Source organism: Oryctolagus cuniculus, chromosome 11, assembly GCF_964237555.1.
Source record: "Oryctolagus cuniculus chromosome 11, mOryCun1.1, whole genome shotgun sequence".
Classification (NCBI taxonomy): Eukaryota; Metazoa; Chordata; class Mammalia; order Lagomorpha; family Leporidae; genus Oryctolagus; species Oryctolagus cuniculus.
This window is the reverse complement of record NC_091442.1, coordinates 71,574,618-71,590,303: the sequence shown is the minus strand read 5'-3', so window position 1 is coordinate 71,590,303 and position 15,686 is coordinate 71,574,618. Positions and strand designations below refer to the sequence as shown.

Sequence of the window (15,686 nt, the reverse complement as noted above, 5' to 3'; positions counted from 1 at the left end):
CGTGAGTTTGCCATAATATTTGAAAATAACTTACAAAATGCTGAGAAGTGTTATGCAGTAACCGTGGGACAAAAAGAACACACCTTCAAAATGAAATGCTTTCACTAAATGTAGGGTCCAACCAGTTATGAAATTAATGTAAAACATTTACACCCATGGTGAAGTTTTAGGATACTCCCACATGAAAAACTCTTGTAGTATTTACTATCCACAAATATCATTTCAAGATTTGTGTGACTTCAATTAAATTCTACCTAATATTTTAAGACTCCCATAACAAGAGATGTTAATTTATATAACAGGAAGTCTTCAAAAACAATCACATCTGTATGTAACCAAGGTTTACAGAACCCATAAAGAAAAAAAAAAAACACAGTAACTGCACACTCAAGAGAGTGAATGCCAAAAACCTGAAATTTTAAAGAAACATTAGTTAAAACAAGCCTGAATCAATCTGAAGATACAAGTGCCTGAATATTTTGAATATTCATACTCATATTGCTTCTTTCTAATGTCAAGAAAGAAGAGTATAAGAACTTTTTCCCAGAAGCCTAGACACTTTTTAACACATTTTATGGTTAAACCTACAAAACTTTAACCTTCAATCTTGATTTCTCTAGATTAAAAATATCACATTACAAACACAAGGAATGCCATATGTAAGGCCACATCTTAATATATTTATAATTTTTGGTTGAATATTTATTTTAAAAATTAGTCTAAGGCTTCTAAGAGTCAAGTTGCTTAAAAAAAATACACCAGTGTTTAAACTGAAGGTTAATGTTAAAAAAAAACACACACACACACTGTAAGAACAGAAAAATAGAATGCTTTGCTACAAAAATCCCACTTAATATATTTTAGCACAAAAATGTCTAATATGTACAATGGATAAGCGTGCATTTAGGTACATACATCTGGGGGAAACATTTACAGAGGGCTGTGGGATGTAAATGAACTTAATGAATAAAAATTTAAAAAGCAGTTATCTACAAAACAGTGAGAATCTCAATACTGTATTCTCAGTAAAGAATTAGAACATAAACTTCCTCTTAAGATAACTTAAGCTGAAGCTTCAAACACAAAACTGGAGCCATTTTTTAAGATACAGAAAACGCAATGATCATTCAGATATGAAAACCAAAATGTAGAGAGCACTCCAACAGAAAAATTTTGTAGTAGCATCTCATCATATAAAAACAGCATGTATTTAGGTGATTGGCACATTTATATATATAAGGGAAAGATAAAGTCTTTACCCTTTCAACTATTTTCCCGTTTCACTACAAAATATTATACAACATTCATTAAAACCTCCATGTTTGTTTTAAGAACTGACCTTTAACTAGTAAAAAATAAAGCAATATTCTCCACAGGAGAATTAAATGAAATTAACACCTTAAGCTACAAGTTATTTGCAAACTCTAAATTGCAGTTAACTGCTTAAGAGCCTTTTGAGTAAAGGGGCCATTAAATGGGCTAAATTATGATCAACAGCCAGAACTTATTCTAAATCTTGCTTATGAAACTTGACAAAATAAATTTGCAAATTTACACAGGAATAGCCTTCCCACAACATATTCCTTGAACCAAATCAGCACCTTCAGTTCACAGTGCTGCTTTTGGAAGCAGTACCATTCAGGTGCTGTTAACACTCACCCATCACTTTACTACTGGCTGAAAGGAATGTGACTGCATAGCACCAATAAATGCTATGGTTCAAAACACAATTGAAATGTTTTCTTCTCAACTACAGTTAAGGAAAAAAATGAAAAGGTGTCTGAGACACTGTTTTCTTTTTTCTTTTTGGTGTCAATGCAAGGATTTATCTCTTTGGATTTTTCTTACAAATTAAAAAAATATTATCAGCCCATAAACAACAAGAGGGGTATGAGGAATAAAAAAGGCTTGTAATGTTTACCTTTACTGCTACACATTCATGTATTATCAGGTACAGAAGGACTCTGCCAAATTACTTGGTCAAACCAAAAAGTGAAGTCCTTCTGACAACACTTAAAAATAACAGCCGAGCAGCAGTAATTCTAGTACACTGACACTGTCTGCAATAAAAAGCATGGAATGTGACCTGCCAGCAGGGGAGTGATACAGAAGGAGAAATTAACACGTTTCACTAATATAAAAAAAAGGCAAAGGATGCAATTAGTACAAAATTTCCAGTTTTGTTCCAAGTTCAAGTGCAGTTAAGAGTTTTGTGATTCCACTTTAAAGTTTTTCAGAGAAACTTTTCCTCATGGACATTTTACTTACCTTTTAATCTTACTATTAACTAATTTCTCTTGTTATACACTTATGCCCATACTTCTTCACATTGTAATTAAAATATAAAAAAGCTAAGAAATAACAAAAACTTACAACACCTATTCACAAAAACAGAAAACAGATTTTGATACAACTCAAATAACGTTTAAAGGCAACTGCATTTCAACAAGATTAAAACAAAGTATCATTTCTGAGAGCAAACAGTTCTGTAAACACCAATGATTCCATGCACAAATACTCCAAGCACAAAATGTTTTAAAATAAAACTGGCAGTAATATGGAGAACTTGAAACAGCTAATTTTGTGAGAAGCAACTGGACAGCAGACAAGAAGAGACTGAAGAATGGCAGTGCAAATCTCTGAAGGTTTCTATAGCTGCACACTGTTTACCATCTAGGGTACACCTAATACTTTAAGCATTATTCTAAAATTTGGTTACACTTTAAAAAACAATGTGTATCACCAAAAGATCTCTCAAAAAGATAAAATCAGATCTTAAAAGTATATTTAAAAACATATTAACTGGCTGAAGGATTTTACTCAAATTTCTGAAGTAGTGATTCAGAATTACCTTCCTATAAAAATATCTGATCAAGTCAACATTCTGCCTCTGCTAAATTCTGCAATTAAGAACACACACCAGCCAGGTGCTCCTACATGTAAAGCAGGTTTGAAAGAACATCTCTGATTAAATAACTCTAGCATGAATCAACAGGTTACATGAATATACACAGACTTCCTTGAACTATGGAGACAGGGTATGCCTATAACCTTCCATGACTCTCACTGGAGAATACAGCCCAATGTTAGTAAGTGTCACAATCTTCAGAAATCTACACAAACTGGAAAATAAAACTGAGGGTCTCTACTCAGATTTATCTGCTGCATGGCTGTATTTACACTGCCCATGGTTTCAAAGCTAAACCATAAGCACCATCAATAAAAAACACAGCAAATAACTGCAGCATCAAATCAGAACTGTCAAAATCTCTCTTCAATGCTAGCAGTTCACAATGAAGTGTTTCAGTACATCTGTGTTGTAATTAAGCTGCATTTCTATAGCAAATATGTATGGTATTTTTTTACTAAAATGTTAAAATCTCAAATTTTCTTGATTCCTAACACATTGACTGGATTGCTACATCTGTCAAATTTCAGTTTTTACAAGTTTACATACCATTCAGCAAAATCACAAGCTAACTAGGTAAAAACAGCTAGAAAAGCAGAATATTAAATTTCCATGGGATCACCTACTCTAATATCAAAACCAAGGGCAAGAGACACTTAATTAGTATGTTTAATTCACTGAACGCAAGATTAGATTGATGCATATCCAAAACGCTATTGCAATGCTTTTTTAAAGGACAGTAAAAATGTTGTCATAGTAACATTATCTTTAGATATTGCTGAACACAAGACTTTCCCTGAGGTGTAAACATCAAATAACTTGAACAGCTTTACACATCAGCCCCATTAAACAGTTTATTACAACACTACATCTATTGTAATCAAAGTGGTGCTGTTTACAGACATTATCATATGAACATTTTTAACAAGAACAAACTACTATAAAAACAAGCAAATACTTGACTTTTTCCAATTGCTTGCACATTATAATGGCCAAATGTATATAACCAGTAATAAAGTTGCAAAAGCTATAACTTTTTAAATCACACAGGTTTCCTTCAAATAAAACAGTTAAGCAACATAAAAAATAAAAGTAGAGCTACTGGTTACCATTTATGCAGATTTGCTTTATTCAGATCTATTCCTGTTCATTTTATCCATGAATCCTTACACGTTCAGTTCAATCACAAGAAGCAAACTGCTGGACAAGCGTCATTTTCCCCCATGAAGGCTGTTTTGTCTTGGAAGGTGTTCCTCTTCCTTCAGCTGTAATGTGTCAAAATTTGTGATGTAGATTTTGCTATTCCCCAAAATACACAGAAAAACGCTGGCTTAACTATACATACACAAGTCGTGCATCTACTTCACTGTTACGTACTAACACAAAGTAAGAACTCACTGAAACAGTAGCTGCCTTTGTGGTGGAGAAAGGCTCCCAATTTATCTAATGATTTAAACTGATACAATGATTTCATTCTTCTTAGATATTATTGCCTTTGAAATTTAGTGACTGATATATAAATGAAAATACAGCAGCTACTGTTTCTGTGATGATGGAAACATCATTAAATCATTTTCTAAAATATGCATACTACAAAAATAAATGGAAAAACGCCTGATTTTAATGTAAATACTTTCATTCATCCATGTACCAATTCTACACTAACTCATTTAACAAATGCTGAACTGAATATAAAATTCAATATATTATTTTACAGATTAATCTATTTGACAGCATACAGGTATTTCTGCAATTGTTGTAAATCAAATGGTGCTCCATGTTACAAAAAAAAAATATATATATATAGCTCAAGATGGACATTTAAATAAATATGACATCCACATACAAATCATTAGACAGAATACAAATTTTAAACATTTCCTCTCCTTTCATTCTCTTCCATCTATATAAAACCATCTACTATTATATTAAAGAACCAAAACAAGCTAAACGAGAATCTACATTGAAAAATTTCATCGAAAAATCACATAACGAAAATAAAAGAAACAGAATATAAAGTTCATGAACTAAAATTTCAAGAATACATATATATCCAAACTTCAGGCAGAGGTTCACAAAAGAAACATTCAGTTAACTTGGATGTAAGTTACTGAAACATCAGATACTTAAAATATAAATTCCAAGACACCATTTCAATAGTGATTTAAGGGCACAATTTTTCATCATATTCTGCCATAAAAATAATTTAAAAATAGTTTTGCTTCACAATTGAGTAATTTCTCTCAACTATAAATTTTATCCTTCATGTCCTTTTATTCCAACTATGTTGTGAGCATCAGCACACATATGTATTCACTATCTAGCAGTAAAAACTTAAGTTTTACAACTGCAAAAGGAAAAAACAAAGGTTAATTCTGAAACTCTCTAAAAATATGCCCATATTTTTCAAACAGATACTTAAACCATTATTAATGTTTCCTTGTATTGTACCTTCATCTTACTTTATGGTGGTAATGCTATTTAGTGTAATTATTTAATAGTAAAAACTCCTAAAATGGCAGATTTCAAATGTTTTATTTTTTGCAACAAACTTAAAAAAACTAGTAAACTATTAAAAGAGAGAAGGCATATTTTCTAATCTGAAAAAAGGATTACTGGGAAATTCATAAATTTCATAACAGAATGCCTTCTCCCTGTATACTGTGTAGTGTTGGAAGGGATGGACATGAGAGGGACTGTTAACCCATTATGTCCCAAGTTTTCAATTCTGCAAATATTTCAAAAACTGACACAGGTGCAAGGTTATCATAAGTGGTATGTTTGTTGATCATTAAGTGGTATAGATGTCCTATGTATAGGACAATGGGACACAATGGGTTAAATGGGGAAAATACAGTGAACAAGACTGTAATATTCAACCCTTTCAAAACACATGCAGCATATATTTCAATCTTTTTATTATTATCACTCCCATGGAGAACTTCGCTACTTTTTATAGAGAATTTTGTTTGTGAAATTACAATATACATCTTTACCCAGGACTAATGCACTTATCTTGCCTATACTTTATAGGTATGTCTTAATTATTACTAAATCTCATCATTTTTATCATATAGACATAAAACCTGTGGGATGGTCTGGCAATTTTTATTTCTAATTCTAGACACTTTACATTTATCCACTTGAAAATACAAATGTACAATCTCAAACAGAAGCAAATTTGAAGGCAATACAACCCATTTCCAATAATCCAATCCATACTAGTCTCAAATATCTAAGAAGACATCTACAAAAACAAATATATCAAAAAGAAGTTTCAAAGTGACAAATACATTCAATGCCCATATTTTCAGAATAGCAATTGGTCAAATCTATATTGTCAAAACCACACAGTTACTTGGCTCAGCCATCAGTTATAAAAGGAAGACCTACATAAACAGTTGTTAATACAACTAGGAAACAAATGGAATCCTCAGCTTTTTAGCCAAGTCTGTAAACCACAATGATCTGCAAGTAAAATGTCAACACAGAGAAGGGCTTCCACTTTGAGATAATGTAAGATCAAGCAATTATTTGTAACATTATGATTGTTTCTGTTAGAAATTTATCTAAACAAATTTGTTAATATCCATATTTTAAACTCATAGTAAAATCATTTTTAAGTAAAACATTATATATATATATATATATATATAGGGCTCTTTTATAGGTTTATCATATTAGTAACCTGGATTAAAAGAGGATTATCATAAAATTTTATTAACTCATTTAAATGAAATTCACTTTTATCTGAAAAGTTCTCCTTAATGAGAGGAATGGAGATGATGTGGGCAAGTGAAATAAGTGTCTAAAAACATGTTAACTCTTTTTCAAATCAAAATTCCTTTTGTTGGCCAGAACATACTATATAAAAACTGTTTATTGTAGATGTTTACAAAAAGTTGCCTACTACCAAAGCATTCTAATTTTTACCTATCTCCAAACAAAAGTACTTACCTCATTCTAATAGGGGTATTTTACTACTCTATAACATGACTGTTGCTCTAGGCAGTCTACTAAAATAGCAGAAATGAACTTCATCATAGTCAAAAGAAAAATCAGCTTTGCCCCAAAAAGATTCACAAAATGAACATTTCAAATGTGCTGTTTGTTATTCAGAATTCACCGTGAGACTTAAAGATGGCACCAAAGAAAGAGAATTCATAAACTGGGAGAACATAAATGACACCTTCCCCCTTATTGACTATTAGGCTTTCAGTAAGCAATGTTAACTAAACGTTCAACATTATTTACTCAAAACAATCTCATTTACAAACTAAAACAATGGTAGTAAATTTCACACTGAGATGAGGTGAAGAGAGCAAGGTGATTCACTGGCTTTTTTTTTAAACAGAGATAATTATTTATAAACAAAACTATACTCATATTCTTAAACCACAGTGAGCAAAACACTATATATCCATCCAGGGATCACTTCCTACTCTCTTATCACTTTAATTAAGACAGCTGTGCAGACACGTTTTATAAATACTAAAAACAAGGTAAATTAGAAGCCAAAGAAACAAGAGCTAGCACATTCAGATATAGCAGTTAGGACACATGGAGAAACAGAGGGTAACAGAAATATTACTCAGAGCTTAGATGACCTTATCATTTTACAATCAGTATCATCCCACAAGTTATTGAAAGAATTTAATTTTCACACAAGCCTCAATGCAACAACTAACTCTCTTAAGGAGATGAAACAACACTGAAGAAAGAATTTTACTCTTCTGGCTTTGTTCTGTACCAAAATTAATACAAAGCTAATCAGTTGATTAACAACTCAAAGCATCCCAAATCTTTTGCAATGACAAAAATATTTACCGTATAAGTAATCATACAGTCAAGGAAAGAATAGGTATTTAATCCAGCCCCCATACATGTTTAAAAATATTATCAAAAGAGAATGGTTTCAGAATATGTAAAATCTTACAAATTAGGGAGAGGAAAAGGCTAAATAAAAAGTTCTTTAAAAAATAATTTGGCTTCATTACTCTTTAGTACACAAAGAAAAACTGAACTGTAAGTAGAAATCTGATTAGGGCTATTCCAAATACTAAGAGGAACACAACCTCAAAGAAAATAACTCAACTATGAAAGTAAAATTGTTTTTGTGAGAAGCATACAATCTTAAAGCACTTTTATTTTGCTCAGAGTGGTCTGAGAATAGAGGCAGAAGTTACAGAATATGAAGCACAATGTATTTACATACTGAAATTTACAATACTGATATTTTCTCATTGGGTGTAACCTATTTGAACTTAGATACTGAATGCTCTTAGAAAAACTAATACATCTTAAATATGAGAATGCAATCAACATTACCAACAGTTGAAACAAAAAAAGGAAAGTGGACAGACATTGACAACTTGCTGACATCATCAAGTTTTCAGTTAAGAACTTGCCCTTTAAGCCATTCATCATAACTTTATTAATAGATTACATTATTATTTTATTTGTATACAGACTTACTCCTGACATTCCCTTTGGCTTTGAAGTCACTCTTAATCCATTTAGTCCATTTAAGGTTTGCATGAAAGCTCAAAAGGACTCAAAAAACTTCTAAAGTGGTCAACAGGACCTGATATATTGGTAATGCAATTTGCAGATTTTTTTGTTTTGTTTAAACAAGGTTTTCACTTTAGTATCCTTAATCCCAATCCCATCTCTTTAATCATGTCTACTTCCACAATAAATACTGTTTGGTATAGCAAAGACACAATAATCCAGGATAACAATTTTTTTTTTTTTTTTGCTGGAATGCTTTATAAAATTTTGCTTGGATGAAGGCACATAACAATATTACAACTCAATTCTGATTAATGTACAAACAAAACATGGGAATTTTGGTATGGTACATCAGTGATTAAGAAAAATGCCAACAATAGTTTGCACATTAGGAATTCATAGTTGATGTCTGAATGTAATGAAACTCAAGTCATGACATACGTAAGTGTACCATTATTGGGATGTTATTAAATCATGTATTTAAAATTAACAATGGGCTTTTCAGAAGTTTACTTGTTTGACTACACTAGCTTACTAAAATCAGAAATAAATAAGATTGTCATCAATTAACTTTGGGTTTATATTGGTTTAAAGGTACCTTCATGGGCACACATAATTTTGGAGATAACTGAAAAAGTATTCATTTCATTATATCTTCAGTAACTAACTAGAAGCTTGCTGATACAGTTTCTGAGAAATTTATATACCCTGTATAACTTGCACCCATCTACAAATGAAATGACAGTTAAACATCTGAAGAAACAACCTGGCCACATCTCCTTAAACAGATGGACACTGAAAATTTTTTCGTAAGATGGGGTCAGATATATTCAACTCAGAGGGGTGGCAGGCAAATTACATCTTTAAAATTAAGTGTTTAGATTTACATGATACAACATCCAATTCTTAACATTCATACATAGCATCAGTTTCAGTAAACTTACTTTTAAAACTGAAAGATGTCCTATCTCATATTAAAGGAATGTTTTTAAGAATTGTATTAAATTTTATAATACAATATATGGAGAACTGTAATGAAATTTAAGTTTTCAAGCTACATACTCAAAATGCAAGGAAAAGTACGAAAACTGGTCTTGCTCCTAACATTTTAAACAGTAGAAAAGATTATCAGTGTTCCAAAAAATATCATTTTCATGATTATTTTCTTAGTTTTATTCAAAGAGGATTTCATTTGCTAATACATCTGTTACGGTTAAAGAAACTACTATTCTGTCACAGTTACATACACTTGATAAAGTCTTGATAAAGTCTTTGATTTTGCCCATTACAATTTAAACGCTAGCAATTACCAGGACTGAATTTTCAGTAAGTTTTCCAGTATTATGAAAAATAACCACATAAAGGGAGGGTTTTGTTTTAGCCTAATTTAATTTGGCTATACCAGCAACAAATAAAAAAAATTTTTGTTTACAGAGTAACCTTTGTGTTACATGCATAGCCTTATAGTGCTTTCCCCAAACTCTTCACGTGAATAAATGCTGTTCACAAATATAAAAATAAAATTACATGTGAAAATGAACCATAAACAGACAACTCTTCCCACTTCATGAAAAATGCACACAAGAAATAGTTTTAAAATACAGAAAAAAAGACAATGATTATGATTTATGAATGAAACATCAAATAAAATTATTTCAAGGTTATTCTAATCTAGGATGTATGTCTTTCACATAATTTAAAATTTTAAGTTGAACCCATTTTAATCAAGAAACTTATTTCTTCTTTGCAAATTTTATACTGCTTCTTCTCTTTTATTAAAAAAAAAAAAAAAACAAAAATCAGATGCCAAGGCAACAGTAATTTTCCTAAAATACTGTTTTGTTTTTATAGAAAAATACTTTCAATGCTGAGGTAACATTCTCCTGTGTTAAACTATTACAATGGCAGATTTTCTTGTTTTAGGGACAAATGAAATTAATTCAAGGATAAAAACTTTAATTTTTAGGAGTCCAAGCACATAATATTTGTATCTGAAATAACTTCCTGTACTTTGTATTTTAAATACTCTAAAGTCACATGCAAATTATGTGATGAGAATTCCAAATTTTAGGTTTTAGAAGTACACAATGAGTCCTCTTGATTATTTTTCTTGCTTTGTTAAGATCATAACAATCTGAAGCCTGAAAGTAACAACTCAGCAATACAATTTCCAGGATAAAAAGTCAAAATTTTTACCTGTCATCACTTACCTATTATTTGTCTCAGATGTTTTCAGAAGATTAAATTCAGAACAAGTAGTTGGATCACTTAAAATGTAGATATATACTGTATGAACAGCCTTGGAGTTATAACTGCTGCTAATAACACACACTAAATATAACAGGAACAAGGAATACCCACCTTCTAACGATGACGATACTCTCGCTCTCGGTCACGTTCTCGGTCCCGATCTCGGTCCCGATCCCGGTGTCTTTCTCGTTCTCTGCTTCTCTCTCTATAGTAATCATCATGACGATCTCTACTACGGGATTTATGACGCCGACTCTTTTCTCGTGATCTGCTATGGTCCCTCTCTCTTGATCGTTCACGTCTTCTAAAAGAAATTACTGAATTAATGCTCTCCATAATTGGAGAGTTTAAAAAAGGTACATCCCCTCTAAAACATGGGTTTCACTTTCTGTGGTTTCAGCTACCTGTGGTCAACAGTGGTCTGAAAATATTAAATGGAAAAATCCCCAAAATAGATAATTCTTAAGTTTTAAATTACATGCTGGTTATGAGTAGCTTAACTTATTCCTTTGTGTCCAGATTGGATATAAACCATACTTTGTTCAATATATTTGTCATACATACAAACCAACCCTTAGCCAATGAGCGGCTCTCTTGCTTATCAGATTGACTTTCAAGGGATCATAGTGCCTGCATTCAGGTAACCCTTGTTTTACATAAGGGCCTCAAAGTACAAAAGTAGTTATTGATGCTGTCAATTTGGAATATTTAACTTTATATGAAAGTATGCCCTTCAAGTGAAAAGATGAAAGTTCTCAACTTAATAAGGAAAGGAAAAAATAATCATATGCTCAGGTTGCTAGGATCTGTAAGAGCAAATCCTGCGTCTATGAAATCATGAAGGGAAATCTGTACCAGTCTTGCTGTTGTACTTCAAGCTGCAAAAGTTATAATAATATGTAATATGTGCTTAGTTCAGATGGAAAAGGCATTAAATTTTAGGGTTCAGTACTATATTCATGGTTTCAGACACCCAATGAGGTTCCTAGAACATATCCCCTGTATTCTGGTGTTTGAAAATTGTTTATAAATCCAAGCTTACTACAAACTGCCAATGATTTTCCAACTCAGAGATGTACCAGAAATTTCATTTTTTAAAATATTTGCGAAAAATATGGAAATCAGAAACATATCACAACATTTAAAGAAGGAGCCTAAAACAGTATTTACTGAAAGAATAGAAACAAAAGGGCAAATTTCAAAGCACTTGCGTTTAAAGTTCAAGAATATCTAGAACAGTTTTTAAAGACACAAAATTCACAAAAATCATTCATACAATGCAACCAAAATACTTAAAAAAAAAAAAAAAAAAAAAAAGGTGCCTATCAACATAGGTGAGCTAAACCTACACAGTCCTCCCTATCAGCAGATTCTGTATCTCTGGATTCAAGCCACAGAAGATTGGAAATATTCAGAGAAAAATTGTGATTATACTGAACACATATAAAACAACTTTTTTCCTATTATTATTCCTTTACAATACAAATAACAACTGTTGACATAGTAATTACATTGTACTAGGTATTATGAGTAAGCTATAGATGATTTAAAGCATATGGGAAAATGCTGGCAGGTCATATGCAAATAACCCTGGGCCATTTACATGAAGGACTTTGAGTAACAACAGATTCTGATATCTGTAGGAGTCCTGGGAACCATGGATACTGAGGGACAACTGCACATAATTATCAATTTTACCTTTCTAACAAAGTATGATTCACCAGGAGCACATGTACTCCACTAGGAAACTTTCTAATATACACTAACAGTTTTTAGGGGAGAAGGGAGAGCAAAGATTAATACAGCATCCACACTGTATTTATCAAGTAGAAATGTTTCACAAGCAGTTTAACAAAAAAAAAATTTATTCAAAGTTTACTGCCTATAAGACTTTTAGAAATTCTGCTAAATTCACAATAAGGAAATAATAATTGTCCATTAGTTTAAGTAAGAATATTTTAATCTTGTATTTCTGTACCAGACAGACTTTATCAAACATTGCTAGGGGCTAATAAGCTCCTTTATCAAAGAAGTTCTTACTTGGACTAAAAAGTGTAAGATGATGGTATTTAATATGCTGTTAGTTCTGACCAACTGGTTCAGATAAAAAGATAAGCTAAGTCAAAAGGCAGTAATTATAAAGTTGGAACTGCCAAAGACAAACTCCTTTCCCTTAATAATAAAGATGACTCTACTACCAGATAACATACTAAAGGGAGATTATGTGAGGATTAAAAAGACACCTTTCCAGGGCAGTTGGCAGGAATTCTGAAAGCAAGGAACTACATTCATTCATTCATTCACTCACTCACTCACTCAGCACCACACTGTACCAGGCAAAGTTTAAGCATTAGAAATACAGAACTGTAGCAGGTAGGTTAGATCAAATCCCTGCTATCATTCAGTATGTTCTAATGAGATGAAATACAAGTAACAAATAAGAATAGGTTACGGCAAGTAAGAGAAGGATATGACAGACTAACCTGGGAGAAGACCCTCTTAAGAAGTTAGACTGAGACAAGGAGAAGGATAAGGAGCCAGGGAATGTGAAGAGCCAGGGAAAAGGGTTCCCAGGAGAAGGAATACCAAGTACAAAATCAGTAAGATGGTCAAATGCTTCATGTGCCCAGAGGAAAAGACAGATCAATATGGCTAGAGTGAGTATGGGGAGAAGTACAAGAAGTAAGCCTAAGTGGAAGCCTTTGACGGGTTTTAAGCAAACACCTAACATCTGACTTAAGAGTTTAAAAAAATCATTCCAGCTGCTAAGTAAACAGTAAGTACATCAAACTTTTGTTTTAAAGTCCCAAACACAGTATTTTTTCCTTTTGTAAACTAGCAGGTTTCAACAGACAGGAGACAGGAAAGTTTTACCTTGATCCAGAACCATAGGACTTGGACTCAATTCCATGAAGGCAATCTTGCAAAGAACTAATAAGAACTTTGCAACGATCATCGGCAGATACTTTGGATTGTTTAATTAAAGAAATTGCAGTTACCAAAGTCTCAATAGCACTCCCATAATCACCTGTAGAGGAAAAGAAAGGCATTGAAGTCAAGCAAATTTTGGGGAGGGCTGGTGTGGCTCAGCAAGTTAAGCCACTACTAGGAGTACCCACATCCACATTAGAATGCAAGTTAATGTCTCAGAGGCTCCACTGTTAATCCAGCTTCCTACTAATGTGCTTGGGAACGTAATAGTTGCTTGGATCCCTGCTACCCACATAGGAGAACCCAGTGGAGTTCTGGCCCCCTGGCTTCAGCCTAGTCCAACACTGGCTGTTGCAGGCACTTGAGTATTCTGGTTTTCAACCAAATGAATAAATAAACCTTAAAAACAGTAACTTTTGTTGGGAAACACTGCCAAGCCACGTAGGGATAAGAGTGGCAAAGTATTTTACTCAAGTAGTGCACCTCAAAACAATCACAGAAAACAGTGTCTTTTTGGTTTCAAAACTTGCAAAAGCTAAAATTGATCAAATTAACAAAATCTGGTATCACCGAAGCTGTGTCAAACAGTTTATCATTTTGTAAACAGGAGACTGAATAAGCTGTCTGAAGGTCTCTGAAACCATTAAATGTCAAGGCCAATACTTAAATCAACACTTGATAACTTACAATTGTGGGGTCTTTCTGCTATACTGTGAGTACTGCTTTCTCCAATACTTTATAACAATTTGAGAATACAAAAAGAACTATTAAACGTAAATGACATATCTTTCGGACTGCTTTTAAGTTTAGATCATTTCACATAAGTAAAAATTATGAATATAGGAAAAAATATACAAACCAGCACTGGCATCAGACACAGCTCTTGAAATAGCACTGCTTGAGATTGCCCTGTTCCTATTCATGATTTCTTCAAATTCAGCTTCACTCAATGGTGTTCTTGCAGTATCCATTTCCCTTTAAAACAGAAAGAAACTTTAAGTCAAACCCAACAGATTTTCTAAGTTAGACTTAACAGTGTAAAGCACTTTACACTAGCTGTTTTTGATGTTAGCTACATTTCCATGTTATTTTCCTACAAAACAACCATCTTTTACCAATGAAACACTCTGATTGCTGCAAATTAACGTACCTTCCTGGAGGGCCATAGTCACCCCTATCATATGGTGGCGGTCGGCCATATGGGTCTGTAGGTGGTGGACCTCGGCTATCGGATGTAGGCATGCCACTGTTAGTTGGCGGAGGAAAGAAAGCCGGGTTCACATGTGGAGCTGGCGGCGGGGCACCTGGTGGTGGTCCCGGAAGATGCGGAGGAGGAGCGAGTGTAAGGGGTGGCCCAAGTGGACCAGGTGGGCGAGGTGGAAAAGGGCCTGGTGGTGGAGGTGGTCCCTGTTGTGGAGGTGGTGGACCAGGAGGGGGGCCGTAGCCTGGAACTGGAGGTGGAGGGCCAGGAGGAAGTGGACCCAGTGGAGGCTGCCCAAAAGGTTGTCCAGGAAAGAGAACTGGTGGTGGAGGGCGATCTCCTCGATTAGGAGGCCCAGCTAGAGGAGGTGGCAGAACCTGACCAGGAGGTGGAGGACCTGGTGGGCCAGGTGGGCCTGGAGGACCCAAGGGTGGACGTGGCGGAGTCTGTCCAGCTATAGAATAAACGAGAGAGAGAGAGAGAGAAAATATTTTAATAACAAAGATACTTTTAACATTTATATGCCAAGATTATTATACTTTTAAAGCATAACTCACAGACCAAAATTCTCTTTATACAAAACCCATAAGGTAAATGCTACGCTAACAACTACAAAGGTGAAGGATATCCTTACAAATTTAACTAGCTCAATTTATGCTTAGCAAAAATTATTGAAACAAAAACTTTACTAAAAAAGATTACAGTGCTTAGAAATATTTTCCATCTTTCAGTGTACACACACTTCTTACAGTGAAATCACCCACCTTATATTCTACTCTGATGCCAAGCTAGAAAGTGAAACGAGGAAAAATGGTCTTGAAAGGATTTTTAAGAGGTAAGAAAATAAGACTGATGTAAATATTCTATATATAAGTCAAGCAAGTT

The 15,686-nt window shown here is 33.3% G+C and overlaps 1 protein-coding gene across 8 annotated transcripts in view; it reads right to left on the bottom strand.

Moving 5' to 3' along the window:
- Positions 1 to 831: 831 nt before the first annotated feature.
- Positions 832 to 15,686, bottom strand: part of CPSF6 (cleavage and polyadenylation specific factor 6) — a 32,410-nt gene continuing 17,555 nt past the window's right edge. For 2 of the 8 annotated variants that reach the window (XM_008256767.4, XM_008256770.4), the window contains 5 exons: positions 14,751 to 15,255; positions 14,460 to 14,575; positions 13,544 to 13,697; positions 10,781 to 10,973; positions 832 to 4,173 (listed from right to left, as the gene is read on the bottom strand). In XM_008256767.4, coding sequence (XP_008254989.1) covers positions 10,784 to 10,973; positions 13,544 to 13,697; positions 14,460 to 14,575; positions 14,751 to 15,255 — 965 coding nt within the window. In that variant the 3' untranslated portion in view covers positions 832 to 4,173; positions 10,781 to 10,783. Of the gene's footprint in view, positions 4,174 to 8,036; positions 10,687 to 10,780; positions 10,974 to 13,543; positions 13,698 to 14,459; positions 14,576 to 14,750; positions 15,256 to 15,686 lie in introns of those variants that run through there. The other 6 variants (XM_008256769.4, XM_002711322.5, XM_070052600.1 and 3 more) reach the window with 4 other exon arrangements.